The following is a 15,088-nucleotide window of genomic DNA, read 5'->3' as shown; positions in this document are numbered from 1 at the left end:
AGGTAATTTACACAATAATACAGATTATCAAGAAAATGGCATCATTCAAATTTCATTTAATTTATATTTTATTATATACATGTATTGTTTATTTTTAAAAAATCCCCATTCGCTAATTTTAAGGCAAGTATCTAGTCTATCAGTAAAGTTCACAAAAAATATTAAAGACGCATCGCAGCATACAGTAGCCTATATATACACCATAGGATGTACATCAGTATATCATTAATCATAGTTAAATAAAATGCTATATTTAATACCTTAGGATGCACACGATGAGATTTATTATAGGGCATCCTAACACCAGCCTGAAAACATTGTCTTTGCTGGCCTCCAGTGCTTCAACCTCTCAGCTCACTGCAGCGATGTAGAAGTGCACTCAGCACACAGTGACATCACTTTTGGGATGTGGTTCCTTTTTTGGGTTTTTCTAACGGTTTCTATGGCAAAACATAGCCACGTATGAGCCTCATTTTGTAGGTGATCACTGTCAAAGCACAGACTAGAGAGAAGAGTTAAAGCCAGCACATCTTTATTCAAGACCATCATCATCTTCATCTCGTACCATATAACTACTGGTGGTAGTGACAAGCCAACCAGACAATCCTTTGGTTCTTAATAGTACCCAGGACACACACACACACACACACACACACACACACACACACACACACACACACACACACACACACAGCAGAGTAGAATATTAAAAATTAAGAAATTATTTTCCATTTCAATACTGAATCAACATTAACGTCCACCAAATTATCTAACAACTTATCTTCTGTTGGCACAAATGTTATCTGTTTGTTTTTGGGTGTCAACAGGAAGCATGTGATGTGACAGTGCAGTTATGTGAAAGTGATGTGGTGTTTTTTTTTTTTTTAGCAGGTCTTATAGATTTTGACAACGGTGGCCCGCCAAGTAATATTGAATTAAACTGGACAGAAAACTTCATCAAAATGTTGCAAAAAGTTTACTTATGTCTCAAGTGACGTAAGGCACATTTGTTCAAGCGTTTACAGGAAGATTGCAGGAAGAAAAATCAGTTTTAAGAGCTGCTGTTTCAGTACTTTTACTTGTAGCTGCCAACCCCATTTATACATACTGTATAAAAACTAGCACATATAATAAAAATAACCCTCAGCAGCAGGATCAGTCAAAACTTTTGGTCCTAAAACCAACGTCAAGGTCTGGAGACATTTGGAGACAGGAACAAAGGTGGAAGCGAAGAATGAGACTAGTTATAAGGTAAAATGTGCATATTCTCTGATTTGTAGCTTGTGTGTGTTATTTAAAAGACCAGTGTGTAGGATTTAGTGGGAGTTTAGTTAGTTCACAGGCTGTGAACACGAGGCCCTTTCTAGAGTCAGTGTTTGGTTTGTCTGTTCTGAGCTACTGTAGAAACATGGCGGTTCAACATGGCTGCATCCACGGAAAGCGACCCGTGGTGTAGATAAAAACAATTCATTCTAAGGTAACATTCAGGTGATTATACACTAATGAAAACATATCTATGAATATATTATATTATATTCCATTCCTGCCAATAGATCCTCCTAAATGTTACACACTGGACCTTTAAATCACACATCACCGGCAGTGGGTTCGTCACTCACCGCACCATAGAAACTACTGCGGCTCGGTATCAGTCTGTGTCTCGCAGTTACAGTCGTACAGCAGGTCACAAAACTGAAGCAAAAACCGCAGACAAACATGAGAGCCATAGTGGCCCACACAAGGGTGGTGACAACGAAGGCGAACAGGTAGGTTGTCTTCTGGCAGTACGGGGCGAATCCAGATTTGTAGTTGGGAGGATATATAGTATAAACCCAGACGGTACCTACAGGGGAACATTTCAGAACATTTCACACTAAAACTGAAAACAATATTTTCTCAGTCTACTTTAGGTGGTCCAACATGAACACATAGTAACATACAGTTGTAGTTATTTTCACATGAGATATTTCTGCCTGTGCTGCTGGAGCATATACTTCCGTGCACCAATCAGGTTTCAGCAACATATCAATCAGAATCTGATGACAGTCGGTGGTTTATTCGGTCACCGTCAACCAAATCTGATCAAACTACACACTCAAGTGTTTGAGCGTTAAATGTTAAGGAGTGTTTTTTGTTTTATTTTTTAACTTGAAAGACCCTGAAAACTCACCTTCAAATCCAAATGATACAGAGAAATACTTAAAAATTCAAACCCAAGTTTTCTGTCACTTCAAACGAAGCATTGTACGTGTTTTTGAATTGTAGTATATAGTTTGAAATGGAAATACCTCAAAGTTGTAATAAGGTACAGCACTTGGGTAAAAGTACAGCCTGAATCCTTACAAGAATGTAGAGTCTACATTTATCTTGGTATAAACACAACATCTCTCAGACATTTTCTCCCACCTGCGATGAACCAGCAGAAACTGAGGAGGTGCAGGAGGGCTGTGCAGACCGAGGTCAAGATGTAGATACATCCTTCCTTCCTTATGCTCCTGGTGTAGGTCATACACAGAGAGACGATGCTGCCTGCTCCCAGCACTATCAGGTAGATGGGGATGTTGGGCTGTAGTGGACAATGGCCCAGATGTGTAGCCCCTATGATGGAGGTGTCCAGAATAAAAAGAAAAAATATTAACATGGGGGTTATAAAAAAGACTTAACTTGGTGCTTGTAGTCAAATATTTAGTGATCAAACTGAAGTAAACCCACCCAGATAAATGGCTGCAATCATAACCATCCACCAAATAATATTCACCACAACTACAAGAGAGGAAGAGAGAGAGGGTCAAGGATCAGTATAACAGGAAAACATAAAATAAGGCAGACAGACATTATGGAGGAAAGACTTCTAACTTGTTGTTGAAATCAGCACGGCGCTTTGAGGCCTGAATTGCACCTCTTCATCCATATCTGCAGAGAACAAAGTAAGAGTGTTGTCACAATTATACAGAGAAATAAACAGGAAGAGGGGCTGAAGGAGCAGCAATGTTAAATACTGTACCTGTCCAGCTCTGAACGGAGACACTTTAAAGCCTTTTTTTTCTTCTTCCAGTACTCACTATGCACTAATCCCTTCTTAACAGTCTCAGCTTTGTTAATATCCTTTGGTGTTTTGTCAGGATGTTAAGACATGTTGTTCGAGGCCAAAGCATTTCAACAACTGTTTCGCAATCCTCTCTGTGTTCAGCTTGGAGGAAATAATGATACAATCTATTTCCCTTATCCGAATCCGCGTGCAAAGTGTTTTCTAAACCACGAACCAGTCACATGGTGTCCCTCTATTTCTCTTGCAAACCACACTTTTATGATTTTTTTACGTTTTGCAAATCATTGGACATAATCAATAGATCTTAATGTGATTGGATGGTGCTGCACAAAGGCTCGATGGATGTACTCCAGCAGACAAAAGACCATGTGGTACACTTGGAGTTACACAGACAGGAAACATCGTTTTATCAGCTCTCATCAGCGCAGCGTTCGCAGGGTGCAAAGTCATCACACACTGTGTCATCTAATTTTTTCCGTAGAGCAGTTTGACAGTTGACTGCAGTTTCTCTCTTTTTCTTTTTATTTAATTTCAGCACCGGGACTAAAAAAAGCTACCATGAGTTAAAATATTACATGTTTGCCTGAATAAAAACAAAACACATTTTAGTCTTATATTCAATATTCAAATGGGTTCTAGGAAGTGTCTTTTACTGAGATACGACACAGTGCTGCCGTTCTACCATGGTAACATCATTGACCAGTCTTTAGCTATATTAATATCCTAAATCTAAAAAAGTGAAATAAATATAGTGCAAAGCCGACCAGAGATGAAGAATTATTGATCAAGTTTTCAGAAACTGGTAGGCCCAAATTGCTCATTTTCAGCAGCATTTAAGAAAACAATTTGAGGGGCATTGGATGGGGAACCCAGCTGTAATCTGATTTCAACCCCACCTTAAAGGGGGACTTCAGTATTGCACTTCTGTAAAGTTGTGGGACTTGCAAAAGAACAAAAAGTTGGCTCCTCAACCGTTTCAGCACTGTTACATTGTTGGACTCATGAGGGACAGTTTTAGTATCAAACCAGGAGGAGAACCAGAGATATTGTTTGTTTAATTCCAGGCTTTCTTCTTCATTGTTAAAACTGCTTACATTTATCACAATGCAACTTGTCCACTGATGGTTCAGTTGGAGATTCAGCTGTTGTGCTAGTAGCAGCTAATGTAGTCTCGAGCAGATATGAGGAGCGGGCTACAGAGGTTTTTGTTCTTTGTTCTTCTTAACATTTGTTTCATTTTCAAACTGACTCAAATGACATCACTGCAGTCATACTCCCCAAGTAAACCACCACGTAAACGTGACTCAAGTTCTGCGAGTCTTGAAACAGCAGTGTGACAGTTGAAGTAGGTTTGTGTTGCAAAGGCTGACACACTTGACACCCTACAGGGAGTTGGCCACCACCTCACACACCAACGAGCCAGAACAGGATGTCAGTGCCAACACAACTTGATGCCAAGTGCCTCTGCAGTACCACTGCCACCCGGTGACAATCCCTGTGACAATTATACATGACTGTTTACATCCGTCAACCTGGCAATTTTTGCTTTATTATAGTTTCCAAAATGATGATGTATATTCACAAAATGTATCAAAACAGCAATTAAAACACACTTCAGTAGTTTCCATGTCAGTTTATTTTCACATGTTGCCATCAGATTTTATTTTTATGTGACATTTTATTTTGTTCCCAGTATTTTTCGTGATTGACACAATGAGAAGTTTCATCCAATGTATAATTTAAATCATGTTCAATCATTACTATTGATTAGTAAAGTGGTAAGGTTAACCTTCACTACTAAATTTGACGACAAGTGCTCTATATCTTATTGATTGTACTGTCACTGACCAGTCTACTGTTCTCTCCCTATTGTGTGATCATCTTCTTTCTCAGTGAAGAAATTGCATTTTTCAAACTTGCCCTAGTAGGCACCGGGTTAAAGGACTGACTCTTGATGACCTTTTTTAGCTGGAAGTCAATGATCATTTGAATAATAGGAGCAGCTGGGAAGTCCATGCAAACAATTCCAAGGCGCTGGTTCAGGTCCGTCTTGGACCTCAGGTAGTTGTACAGCTGTGCATTGACACGCTGAGCAACTGCTCTGGGGTACGCGAACAAACCAGCTCCACTGCTGTAGGTGAGGAAAATCTGGGCCATGTTTCCTGTAGGTGCGGCTTCCAGGTGCTCGTAGACGCTCTGCCATTTCTCATCCACGTGCAGAAGTGTGGGTACCTACAGGGATACATTTTTACATAAACATATGGCACCAACAGCTATGTGTTTTGGTCCTGTTCACCAGGGATTAATTAATACCATTTTAAGTGTACGTGTATGATTCTAACCCTTTGACGGACATATTCACTAACCAAGCTTTAACTTGTGGCCTTTTAAACACTGCTTGTTTATATGTGCTGGGTGGAGGATGTAATGAACACATCAAGCTCAAAGAGACATACTACTCTACTCAGCTGGAACATTTTATAACATCTACCAACCTGTGAGCTGGAGTTGGTTTTGATGCGTGTGTTCAATAAGTGGCACTTTCATACCTTCCAGTGATCGGCTATGTCCAGTGAACCATAGCGCATCCCCAGGTCTGGCCCAGAAAACTCCTGCAGGATGATGAGTTTCCCTCTGGCCTCTGCCATGGTTGGCACGAGCCGGCTGTGCCACAGCATGTCCCAGTGAGCGTAGCGATGGATAAAGTCTACCACAGACCCGTAGATGTCATACGTCTCGCTGAACTCCTCCCTTAAACGCATAAGCACTGTCTCATTGGGGTATTCTTGAAGGAAGTCAACCACACCCTCCAGCACGTGGCCAAAGTGCGCCCGCTGATAAGACACCCCGTGATGGATGGTGAGGTTCCCTTTGACGTGTCGGACACGGATGTCCAGGAAGCGGATGCCGGCTCGGAGCTGGGAGGCCAGGCTCCAGGTCTGGCACTCGGCATACACACCGCCGTACAGGGCCATGGTGTTGTGGGTCCCAGGCATGGTGACCTCAGACAGCAGCTGATCATCAGGGATGCTGGTCATCCAGGACGGGTTGAGGAACTCCGGGTTGGGTGTGTCATCATAGTCAGGTCTCTGAATGGCACCGTGACTCAAACCAATGAGTCTGAAACATAAAGCACATTTGTCAGAGGTCTTTGTAGTGAATGCATCAGGTTTTCTTGATGCTCTTATTGTTCATGATGTAATAAAATAGGATGGAAATACATTTTTTATGTCTAAATGTCTAAATTTAAGCCGTCATACGGTTTGTTTTAACTGTTGGATTTCTTCATCATCACTTAAGTAAAAAATTTAATAATAATGTGATATAAAACCTAAAATGGGAATGCAAATAAATACATTTGTGCTCTGTTATGATCGTGCATTATTAATCTGAATGTTGCTTTACTTTTCCTACCAGTAAAAGTTGATTTTATTAAGTTAATTATTAATTTAAGTCTTGTATTCCCCTTTCTATCCATCCTCTTAATTATTCTTATTGTTAGTTTTTTTTATGCTTATAGTATAGTTAAGTTCTTATTTAGATATTCATATTTCTCATATAGTTTTTTAAGCTTATAGCCTTTGACTGCTTTAGCTTTGTTACAGCAGTGTTTTTTGTCATTGTGTGTATTTGGTAACATCAGTGACAAGCTGCTGCTTAAAACTGCCTTTAGTATAAATAAAGTTGTATTCAATTGAATTAAAATCCCAAAATGGGAAATTAGGAAAAGAAATACGATGTTATTTAGTCTGTTAAAATAATGTGTTACTCACCCCACCAGCACCATCAGCTCCATTAACATCTTCATCATGTCTGATCAGTTCTGATGACGAGAAATACAACTGAGGACCGAATTCAGTTAAATGTAACCTGAATAACAAACAATAAGATGATCACATAATTAGCAAGTGGACGGACAATAGATCTATGAATTAACTATCAATAAACAGAACAATGACAGCAATAATCAAAACATACTGTACATCCATACTTTATCCGCTATTATTTTTAAATATTCTGATAATATTTGACTAAGATGTTGATGATGACCTGACAAATTATTGTAATAAAAGGATGTTGTATCCTTTCCTCCATTGATACATAAATATTACCCAGTCTATGGTGCTCCTGTCATGGCTTTGACCCGTGCACTCCTGATTATTTGATACTTAATTCAAGAAAAATGCCTGAAATGTACATTTATCACAACATGGCTAGAACTCAATATCTGTTAAGAATAAAACAAACTTAATTTCCCCTCAACCAGGCTAGCATGTACCTGCACATTACCAAAAAAAATTAAAACACGTTCCCTTTTGTGAAAGTATGTCAGCAAATATAGAAACTAAACACTCAGTGGAAACAATTCAATCCTGGTCTGAGCTGAAGTTGACCTCAGCTCACCCCAGCAGGCCAATTCAATGGCAGGCTTAAACCTTTCTAATCCCACAACTGAACCAAAACCATCCACTGCTGCTGTGTCAAAACTGTTGATGTGTTGATGTGCTGCTCTCGTCCGCTGTGGTTCATACCTGAAACCAGAAGGTGTTCGTCCTCAGGGTCCGGGTGACTGGGGGCAGAAAGAGGGAGAAAGAGAGAGAGAGAGAGAAAGAGAGAGAGAGAGAGAGAGGAGTGGAGAGGTCAGAGACAAAATGACAGAGTCAGTGTGTCAACCTGGGATGTTATTGTGGGAAATACCATAGAGGAGCAGCTGAGCGATACGTTACAGAGCAGGGGTGGGAACAGAGGGCTGTGTTTGTGTGTGAGGGGTATTCATCTCATCACGTCCCTCGTTACATAAAAGAGTATCCAAAAACGAAGCCAAAGGGGCGTGGATTAAAACATCCTATGAGTTTGTGAATTTAGTGTTGGGCTTCTGGACAAACTGGTGTTAAAGGTTTCTTTGAGTCCACGTTGGTGTTTACCTTTAAAATACAAAATATGGTCAGCAACAATCACTCAGGAATGATTTGTTTTAGTCACAACGGTATTAAGGGTCTATGTGTATCAGCAACAGGTGAATGTTTTCCCACAGGGTTTCTTATCAGTTAGTGAAAGCCTAAACATAGGCCCAATACTGATAATACAAAAGTAGGAATTTCAATAGAATTTCAATAAAAATAAACCTGTAGTTAAGATATAGAAAATAAATATAGGTAAGAAATACAACACAAATATTTTTCTATGTTGAAGAATTTTTGTTTGGCTCTCTAAAATTTAGTTTTAATTCAATTATATGAGGTGGACAAAATAATAGAAACACAGAAACAAGGAGGATGGATATATTATATGTTGTCATCAGAAAAGCTCTTGTGATGACAATGATGATGTCCTCTATGTGATGCTCTTATATTAGGGCATCCTGGGTCTGTTGCCTTTTCAGACAAAGGACAATAAACTGGGAAAGGTGTGAAACTAGATCGCAGTGATCCACTTGCACTTCGGTTGGACTCTGAAGAAGACCCAGCTGTTGTTCAGACATGTGTTTTCTTGCGAACTGTACACATTTAAAACAATCTAAAACTATTGCTAGACCAGGAAACAGTAGCACCGTATCTCAGAGCTTCTGTGAGTGACATTATTATGACAAATATGCTTGAAAATCATATTTTTGGACGAGCATCCCACATAGTTAGAGTCCCGTCAGAGGACTGAAGGGGAGTGAGGATCTGAGCTCCTAGGGATCAAGGAGAGTGCATCTGGGCTATTTCTTTATGTGTGTGTGTGTGTGTGTGTGTGTGTGTGTGTGTGTGTGTGTGTGTGTGTGTGTGTGTGTGTGTGTGTGTGTGTGTGTGTGTTTGTATGGTCCATGGAAAAGTCAGCAGATGTTTTCCAGATTTGTCTCCTATCTGCACTATGTGGGAAGTCAAATATTACATAACAGACTTGTCCTTGTCCTGCTGAATAATATTTGGTTAGCTGTTAATTATACACCCAGAGTGAAAAGAAATTATGGCTGTTTTATCAAATAATCCGGCTCATTGAATAAAGGTGAAACCAATAGCAGTTTCCATCACTTTTACCAGAACAATGAAAACATTCAACATTTCTAATAAAATATAAAATATACATAATTGTATTAACAATACTACTAATTCATTTTGATTGTTTGTTCTTAAAGCCTCTTGTGAAGCTGACATAATATAATATAGTTCATGTGAGTGGCCATGTGTGCAGGAGTGTGGACTGTGATGCGTGACAGTGCAATTCTTTATACTTCCACCAAATGGCGCCAAAGTGATACATTTTAAAATCCTGGCTTTAAGTGTGAGTACTCCTTCAGGTACAAAACATCAAGTAAAACACTTTGTGTATGAATTGCACAGTATAAATTAACTTACCTTATATTGCCACAGTCATAGCCAACAGAGCTGATAATGACGATGATGATGATGATGATGGACAAAGTGGACCTAGAGTGTGGAGGACATCCAGGAGAAGTCGCAGGAGATTGTGGACAAACAGAGTAAATGAGTAAATAAAATAGATATCCATATTCACAAATACATCAATCAATCAGCAAACCATGGTATATACAGTGGCACTAGAAAGTTTGTGAACCCGGGACTCTGCGGTAAGGACGCTCAACTAGGTCAGCTACCGATGCGCCTCGCAAAACTATTTCTACAGAGGTTGGCCTTCATCAATCCACTGTCAGGCAGATAGAGTACAAATGGAGGAAATTCAGCACCATTGTTACTCTTCCCACGAGCGGTCGTCACTCCAAGAGCAAGACATTTAATACTCCAGGAGGTCACACAGAATCTCAGGGTAACGTCTGAGGATCTACAGGATCTACTCTGTCAATGTTCCACCATCAGACAAACATTGAAGATGAACTGTGTTCAGTAGGTGGGTCACTGAATAAAACAACGAATGAGATGAGAGAAAGCAATCACAGCAGGAAGAGCAGCAAAGAGAGCGTCACTACTGTCTGAGAAGAACATTGCTGCCTGTCTGAAGTTTGCTGAAGGCCACATCAGGAGGTTATTGGATGCTGTGGACAGAATTCAACTTTTTAGTGTTAAACATTTATATTATAAAGTCTCTGGTGAATGTAAACTCTGCAATCCATTATAAGACCCTCATCCGGTGGCGGCAGTATCGTGGTTTGGGATTGCTTTGCTGCCTTGGGACGAGGGCGGCTTGCAATCATTGACGAACAATGAATCGTACCAGCAAATTGTACACAAGAGGTCACATTTATGCAGAAACACAGGAAACAGGAATGGTTCACAATATTTCTCGCAGCACTGTACAATGCAGTGTATCACAAAGGCCATGCTTACACCTATAACTACTTATTTTACTGCATAATTCTGACTACTGCAGCAGATGTAGATTGACTTTGATGTAAAATATACATTAAGAGCTGATTGTTATTATTATTGTCTAGATACGAAGACACAGACCTTTTAATGATCTGTGGGGGAGCACATACATTGCACTATAATACTTTATAATATACATATACATAATATATAATAGTACATAATGTATATAATATTTCTCCACCAGAATTATTTCTTTTGGGGATGTGTGATTGTGGAATTTGAACTCTTGATCTCAATACTTCTGTAATCATTTTTTACTTATTGTGAACTTGAGTTGTAACTCCTTGCTGCATCATTTCAGTCGTTGTAAGTGTTGATATTTTACTTTTAAAGTATGTGAATGAGAGTCAAATTGTATACGATTGTAAGTGCACTCTTCTCCATTTACAGTTTCTCTGATTTATATGTTTAGGTAACTGCTGATACATTTTTATTTAATCACTATGAAAACTTTAACAGTTTAACAATTAATTTGTATTTATATGGCACCAAATCGTAAAAGGAATTATCTCAGGACACTTTTCCTATAGAGCAGGTCTAGTCTCTCTTGTTTTACAAAACTACTCTAGCAAATAAAACCAAATTTACCTGCTTGTTTTGATAGCAGCTGACATAAGTGAGAAAAAATATATTTTGTAATTTGGGTAAACTGATCCTTTGCATCCCATGTAAAAGAAAAGTGTATCTGACTGGACACAAAATGATGGAATATTGTCAACTTTGCACGGTTCATAAGTTGTTTGAAATGTAATTTTCATATAGTCAGTATCAGTGGTACTGAAAGTTATCCTGTTTCTTGGTTATAAGGAAATATACTAATAACTACTGTGGTATCTGGTCCGGTTTGGTTGGTATGTGAACCTACAACTGAACCAACACAATGAAAAGGCCTGTGGGTCAGCCTGTGTGTGGAGCTTGCAGCCGCAGTGCATCTGGAAGAACTCCCCTCATCCAATCAGCACAGGGCCTGCATGAGTCACTTCCTCATGTTTCCTCCCTTATTTGGAAGGAAGGGGCTGTCCTTATTTGACTAGGGAGGAAAATGGTGGAAAGGAGAGTCAGACGGCTCGAGTAAACAGAGGGATACCAACAGTTTTATCTCTGGTGAGTAAACATCTGTCATCTCAGGGCTTTGTAATCTTTGATCTGAAGGATGTTTAAATCCTGCGTGATAGCCAGAGTCAGCTGGGACTGATGAAATGTAACGTAAAATATGGTTGATTCATATGTGTGTGTGTGGCTGGGAATCAGGAAATAAGAGAAACAGGCTTTAAAACAAACAAAGTAACACATCCTGAGTTAAAGTTAAAGATGCCAAATAGCCACTAGAAGCTATCGAAACTATTAAAGATGACTTATGAAAGGTCACGACCTGTAACCATTTGTTTATTTCCAGTCTTTCTTGTGTTACTACAAAGACACACCCACTGTTGTCCCTGAGTTATTTTTCCAGCAGGACAACATTGGCAAGGATGATTAATGCCCAAACTATGAGAAAGATGCTTTACAATTAAATTTTAGGGCTGTGGTCACTGAAACTAGATGTAGGTTTCTAATAATTCATCTGTGTTACTGCACTTAAATGCTTCATAAAATGATTTCCTTAAACACAATGCTTCATTTTTAACTGTAGGCTTTATTCATAAAACACTGTGGAACAAGTTTCCTCTTTAGCTAATTCCATTAGTTGATTCATCTATGAGATGATTGATATAAAATACCTGAATGATCAATTAATCATTTGACTCATTTTGTAAAATTCCCCAAATTAACTGATTCCATGACGTCGGTGTGAATACTTACTGGTCTTTTCTTATATTAAACTTATTTATTTGTTTTTGATTTTAGAATTTTCTGATTAATAGTAAGATTAATATATCGTGAAAGTATTAATTACTTCCAGCTCTAGCTTCCTCCTCTGTTCACATGTCAAAGCTCTTTGTGTGACTGTAGACAACACAAGCCCTCATTGCGACCTGTTGCCAGTAATATTAGAGTGTAAGATGAGACCTTTTACAATATGGCATATGTGCAGCAGCTGGTGACATGTGGGCTGTAGTACCAGCAACCTGAGAGGTTGCTTAGTTTTTAGGGTAATGCAAGAAGACACAACATTTGAGGCTGTCAATCTTTCACGTTAAAGCTCCGAGTTGTGGTCAGAAGCTGAAGTTAAAAACATATGGTGCTGTCTTTTTTAATCTCTACCAGCCTCCAGACTCACTTTGTGTGAACCCTAACGTGGCAGAATAAAAGCAGCGGCGATGGCTGATGCAGAAAAGATCAAGAAAACTGCAGCCAAGGTGCTGTGCTGCGTGGAGAAGGTGTCCTCCTTCGCCTCCTCCATCGACCCCATCTTTGGCATAGTCTCCTCCCTGGTCGGGGTGGCTCGCAAGGGCCTGGTTGACGAGGAGGGCCACGCTCTGGACAAGGACTTCCAGGCGATCAACACCAAACTGGAGAGCATCTCAGAAAAGAACCAGCAATGCCTGAGGAAGATCCGCATCGACGAGGTGAACGAAACATACGGCAAGTACGAGGAGTACATCAAGCACCAGTACACTGCCTTCAACAACATGGTGGCACAGGTGAAGAAAGATCCGGACAACACCCAGCGCCACATGGAGGCCTTCGAGAAGATTTATGAGAGGGACAAGAGCGACCTGAGCCTGGATGTGTACTACAACGGTGTGATGGGTATCAAAACGCTGTTTGGAAGATCCCTGCTGAAGGTGTACCTGGACAGCTGCGACGGCGACCGCGAGATCATGGAGCGTCGCTGTTCACACATCGCCCACCTGTTCCACATGGGCCTCATCGCCCTCATGGCCTACACAGCTGTTACAGAGGACGACGAAGACGAGGTGCGGGAAAAGTGGGCAAAGAGGGTGGAGGACATCCAGAAGAAGATGCAGGAGGTGCTCAGTCAGTGCAAAGACAACTCATCCTGAACATGGTCCAGCAGGGAAAGGATGTCCTCTGGGGGCGTTCGGTGGCAACGGCACTGGGAACAATCTGTACTCTGGACAAATGGAAAAATATAAATTATGTTATAATATATATATAAATAAAAACCAAAGCCATGTTTTGTGCACTTGAGCTGCAGCTGTTATTCCTATTGCAGCATTTTAGTTATTGTATCGGCTTTTTGTGTTATTTGTTTTTGTTTTAAAGAGACCACTATATGTTTCAGCTGCTTTGTGTTACTGTACGTCAATATATGCTGAAGTTTTATACAATCTCTTCAATTAAAATGTACAAATTATTAGTTGATCCAAGTTGTATGTTTGTGAAATCCATTTCATCTGCACTGAAATCATTTATACACATACGGCCATGTTGTACTACATACGTACGTGGTCATAGCTCCGAATTCAAAATGGATTAATACTTTTATATCCACACACGAACACACACACCCTCTTCTAGAAAAAAACATCTTAATACATCAACTCTTAATACTTTTTAATATTCCTAACCTTGAATGAATACCAGATAAACAATAAACTTGAAGCTCGACAAACTATTTGAATCCATTGTTACAGTCACACCTCAGGTGAAACTTTTTATGCTGCTTCTCTCCCCTTATTCTGTCTTTGACCCAAATAAAATAATAAAACTAATCTACATTTTGAACTTGGTCTCTGAAACAGGCTTCCGCTAAACAAAACGAGCTATTTCAAAACATCAACTCGCCCTTTTGGAAATTTAAATGGACATTTTTCATTGTATTTCACAATATTTGAAAAGTAAATCGAAGGTAAAAGAACTGCATTTATATTCTTATATTATATATACCTTAACAGAAATCATTCTTGTGGACAGCAGAAGATTGATGCAACTCTCATATTTGTCAGGTAAACGCAGACCAGCCACCGATTAGCTTAGCTTAGCATAAAGGGTGCAAACAAAGGGAAACAGCTAGCATAGCTCTGTCCAGTAGTAAGTTAAAAAAAAATGTAATAATTGTTTTATTATATATATATATATATATATATATGGATAGACTTTTTCTTGGCTGGTAACTTCCTGAAGTCTTTGGAGACTGACATTGCCTGGCAACCGTCTGATGGTTGCCTGGCAACCGTCTGAGCCAAACAACAGTCCAGCACAACAAAACAAAACACTTTAGTTCTTTTATGGATGAAAACAAGAGTTATAGTTAATTAGTGATCTTCAAAGGTGTTGACTGGTGGACAGACTGAAGGTAGCATGAGTCCCTGCTTTTTTCAGTCTTTGTGCTAAGCTAAGTTAGCCAGCTGCTTGTAATTAGCTATATACCACACACACACACACACACACACACACACACACACACACACACACACACACATATAGGCTATATTATATATAATATATATATATATATATATATATATATATATATATATATTGAAGTGGGGCCCACCAGATGTTTCTGGTAAAAGAAAATAAAAACATTATAATATTAAAAAATATATCATATAAATCACTGTTTATGTTGTTTTATTGTCTTTAAATATTCAGGATCGCTATTAATAATTAATGATTTATCATAATCTGAGCACACTGGACACAGTGGCACCATTTTGGTACCATAGGTGTGTAATTATGGCATTCACCCACCATTAAACTTCAGTTTTGGTCCTCCAAGGGAAACATAAGGGCACCCTGTATTCAGGAAGAACAAATGATTAAATTCTGACATAAAAAATAAAAATAAATGTAC

The 15,088-nt window shown here is 39.3% G+C and overlaps 3 protein-coding genes across 4 annotated transcripts; 1 reads left to right on the top strand and 2 right to left on the bottom strand.

Moving 5' to 3' along the window:
* Window positions 1–515: 515 nt before the first annotated feature.
* LOC127357410 (transmembrane protein 272) lies at window positions 516–3,318 on the bottom strand. Its single transcript, XM_051389605.1, has 5 exons — window positions 3,005–3,318; window positions 2,857–2,913; window positions 2,713–2,763; window positions 2,407–2,598; window positions 516–1,843 (listed from the first exon to the last, which is right to left on the bottom strand). Exons 2-5 carry the CDS (start codon window positions 2,909–2,911, stop codon window positions 1,587–1,589), a joined length of 555 nt encoding a protein of 184 aa, XP_051245565.1. The 5' UTR covers window positions 2,912–2,913; window positions 3,005–3,318; the 3' UTR covers window positions 516–1,586.
* Window positions 3,319–4,667: 1,349 nt separating this feature from the next.
* Window positions 4,668–9,906, bottom strand: si:dkey-266f7.9 (uncharacterized protein LOC100006223 homolog). Of its 2 annotated transcripts, none has more exons than XM_051390388.1 (6): window positions 9,741–9,906; window positions 9,391–9,462; window positions 7,582–7,619; window positions 6,823–6,919; window positions 5,599–6,169; window positions 4,668–5,281 (listed from the first exon to the last, which is right to left on the bottom strand). In XM_051390388.1, the coding sequence occupies exons 4-6, from the start codon at window positions 6,858–6,860 to the stop codon at window positions 4,916–4,918; spliced, it is 975 nt and encodes a 324-aa protein (XP_051246348.1). In that variant the 5' UTR covers window positions 6,861–6,919; window positions 7,582–7,619; window positions 9,391–9,462; window positions 9,741–9,906; the 3' UTR covers window positions 4,668–4,915. The 2 variants fall into 2 exon arrangements, with proteins under 2 accessions (XP_051246348.1, XP_051246350.1); XM_051390390.1 differs by having other exon boundaries at window positions 6,823–6,872.
* A 1,443-nt stretch (window positions 9,907–11,349) lies between these two features.
* Window positions 11,350–13,653, top strand: rpz2 (rapunzel 2). The gene is made up of 2 exons (XM_051390391.1): window positions 11,350–11,487; window positions 12,592–13,653. The coding sequence occupies exon 2, from the start codon at window positions 12,645–12,647 to the stop codon at window positions 13,329–13,331; it is 687 nt and encodes a 228-aa protein (XP_051246351.1). The 5' UTR covers window positions 11,350–11,487; window positions 12,592–12,644; the 3' UTR covers window positions 13,332–13,653.
* The last annotated feature ends 1,435 nt before the right edge of the window (window positions 13,654–15,088 follow it).

This window comes from Dicentrarchus labrax, unplaced genomic scaffold, assembly GCF_905237075.1.
Source record: "Dicentrarchus labrax unplaced genomic scaffold, dlabrax2021, whole genome shotgun sequence".
Lineage (NCBI taxonomy): Eukaryota > Metazoa > Chordata > Actinopteri > Moronidae > Dicentrarchus > Dicentrarchus labrax.
This window is presented reverse-complemented; position numbering and strand designations above follow the sequence as displayed.